The 2695-nt window shown below is 37.7% G+C and overlaps 1 protein-coding gene across 1 annotated transcript in view; it reads left to right on the top strand.

Moving 5' to 3' along the window:
* The window catches only part of PATJ (PATJ crumbs cell polarity complex component), a 413527-nt gene that overhangs the window by 18483 nt on the left and 392349 nt on the right, over nt 1–2695 (top strand). The window contains exons 2-3 of the mRNA XM_037743097.1: nt 587–643; nt 741–907. Coding sequence (XP_037599025.1) covers nt 622–643; nt 741–907 — 189 coding nt within the window. The 5' untranslated portion in view covers nt 587–621. The remainder of the gene's footprint in view (nt 1–586; nt 644–740; nt 908–2695) is intronic.

Here is a 2695-nt window from a genome sequence, read left to right as displayed (position 1 = left end):
AAAAAAAAAAAGAGGCCGGGCATGGTGGCTCACGTCTGTAATCCCAGCACTTTGGGAGGCCAAGGTTGGTGGATCATGAGCTCAGGAGATTGAGACCAGCCTGACCAACATAGTGAAACCCCGTCTCTATTAAAATACAAAAAATTGCCTGGGTGTGGTGGCACACGCCTGTAGTCCCAACTACTTCAGAGGCTGGGACAGGGGAATCACTTGAACCTGGGAGGTGGAGGTTTCAATGAGCCAAGATCATGCCACTGCATTCCAGACTGGCGACAGAAGACTCTGTCTCAAAAAAAAGAAACCACCAATTTTCCAAAGTGATTGTGACATTTTACATTTCTATTAGGAACGTACGAGATAGTTCCAGGCACTTCACAGCCTTGTTGACACTTAGTATTATTGTCTATTTTTTAATTTTAGTTATCTTAGTGGGTGCATAGTAGCACCTCGTTGTGGTTATAATTTGAATTTCACTGAGTGGAGTCTTGATAAAGAGTGTGTTCTTGAGGTTTTTCTTAAATTTTCTATAGGATTATAGCCATATACAATTGAAATTCATCTTTTATATTTTTAAATTTTTCTTTAGGTATCTTTAAGAGTGATTGAAGAGAATAATTCAAAATGCCTGAAAATCCTGCTACAGGTATACTGGGTATATTGTTCTCTAATTAATTAATGATTTAAAAATGGAATCTCAGATGGGACTTAACTGTTATTCTACTTATTCATCTTGACACAAGATAAACTGCAGGTCCTGCAGGTTCTTGATCGCCTGAAAATAAAATTGCAGGAGAAGGGTGACACATCGCAGAATGAGAAGTTATCTACGTTTTATGAGACACTAAAGAGTCCTCTCTTCAACCAGATACTCACACTTCAGCAGTCCATCAAGCAACTGAAGGGGCAAGTAAGTTACCCATCAGAGCTTTACATTAATATAGTATATTAATATATTCAAACCATCAAAGAAAGATAAAGGAGATAGACAAAGACAAATTATCTTTAAGGAATCAGTTCAGCAAAGAGACTGTATTGGGATCTGTAATCTGTAACCTGCGGGTAGCATTGGCATGGATAATTTTAAAATGTCAATAGTCAATTTTTTGTTTGGTAGCTGGGTGTGATGGCATGTACTGGTAGTCCCAGCCACCACACCCAGCTACCAGTCAGTCCTGGGTAGTCCCAGGAGGCTGAGGTGGGAGGATTGCTTAAGCCCAGGAGTTCCAGGTTGCAGTGAGCTATGATTATGCCACTGCACTCCAACCTGGATGACAGAGTGAGACACTGTCTCTCAAAAAAAAAATTGCGTTTGATTTTAGGATATAGTTTTTGTACTACTTCTTTAAGTATGTAAAGGTCAGATACTTTGAGAATTCTCAACATCTTTTTCAAAATTATAAAATAGTGCTTAACTTAAATATATTTTCTTTTTATTTTGAGACAAGGTTTCTCTCTGTTGCTGAGGCTGGAGTGAAGTGGTGTGATCTTAGCTCACTGCAGACTTGACCTCCCAGGCTCAAGCAATGCTCCCACCTCAGCTTCCAGAGTAGCTGGGATAGGTGTGTGCCACCACACTGAGGCTGATTTTTAAAAATTTTTATAGAGACAGGGTCTCCCTGTGTTGCCCAGGCTGGTCTCAAACTATTGGCCTCAAGCAGTCCTCCTGCCTCAGCCTTCTAAAGTGCTGGGATTATAGGCATGAGCCTCCTCGCCCACGCATATTTTCCTTAGGAAGTCTTTTATCTAACAAGAAGTGATCATGCCCTTATAGCACAATAATCACACTTATCTTAATTATCAAATATTTATTGTCTCTCTAATGCATATTCTCATTAGAAGTTCTTTGGAAGCAGTATACCTGATATTTAAATATATAGTTGTATTTCCTCTACTCATTTACCAGACTCTCTGGACTCTGCAGGTTCTAGCACATCACTATTGAATGAGGGACACATAGCGCTTCTTCTTCTTAGAGGGGTGCAAATTGGTAGTTGTGGGATTTTTTTTTTTTTGGTGCTGAGATTGAACCAGAAATTGTTTTGACTGTCCTCTTAGATTCTCTGTTTTAGAGTCAGGGATGGCAAATTACTTTTAAATCACCAATGCTGGAAGCTGAGCTTGAATAGTAGCTATACTATAGATGAAATTTGGGCAGAATTTAAAGCATAATCGGAGATAATTTATCAGGGTTATGTGAAAATTTACAAAATTTGGGAAAAAAGTGGTTTTTGCTCATAAACTAAAATGCTTGCCTATTAAGTATTTTCTGAGTGATTTGTTCATAGCCAATTAAGGATTAAACTCTACACATATGTCTTTCTGTGAATTGCTTTCTTTAAACCAGAATTTATACCCTAATGTTAACACTGACTATATTGATGTTTAGCTTTCTGTATTTCTCTTGGTCATAGAATATCATAATAGTGAATGCTGTTGGTAACAACCGAAATTGGCAGGGATCAGTAGAAATCCATCACATTTGTTGGACTAAGAGTGGATCTAACTAACCACCCTATCCTAATAGCAGTTCTTTATATTTGTATAGTTTGCAGTTGCTGTGTGCACAGTCATATTTTATCCATTCAGCTGTATAATCCCTGTAACCATGGGTTTTGATTCAGATTTTTTCTATGAGGTTTTATTGACATTCACTCTTTTTTTTTTTTTTTTTTTTTTTTGCCTTTTTTTAATTATA

The sequence above is a fragment of the Cebus imitator genome, unplaced genomic scaffold, assembly GCF_001604975.1.
Source record: "Cebus imitator isolate Cc_AM_T3 unplaced genomic scaffold, Cebus_imitator-1.0 Scaffold135, whole genome shotgun sequence".
Classification (NCBI taxonomy): domain Eukaryota; kingdom Metazoa; phylum Chordata; class Mammalia; order Primates; family Cebidae; genus Cebus; species Cebus imitator.
Note: the sequence above shows the minus strand (reverse complement) of the source record. Positions and strands in the feature narration are given on the sequence as shown.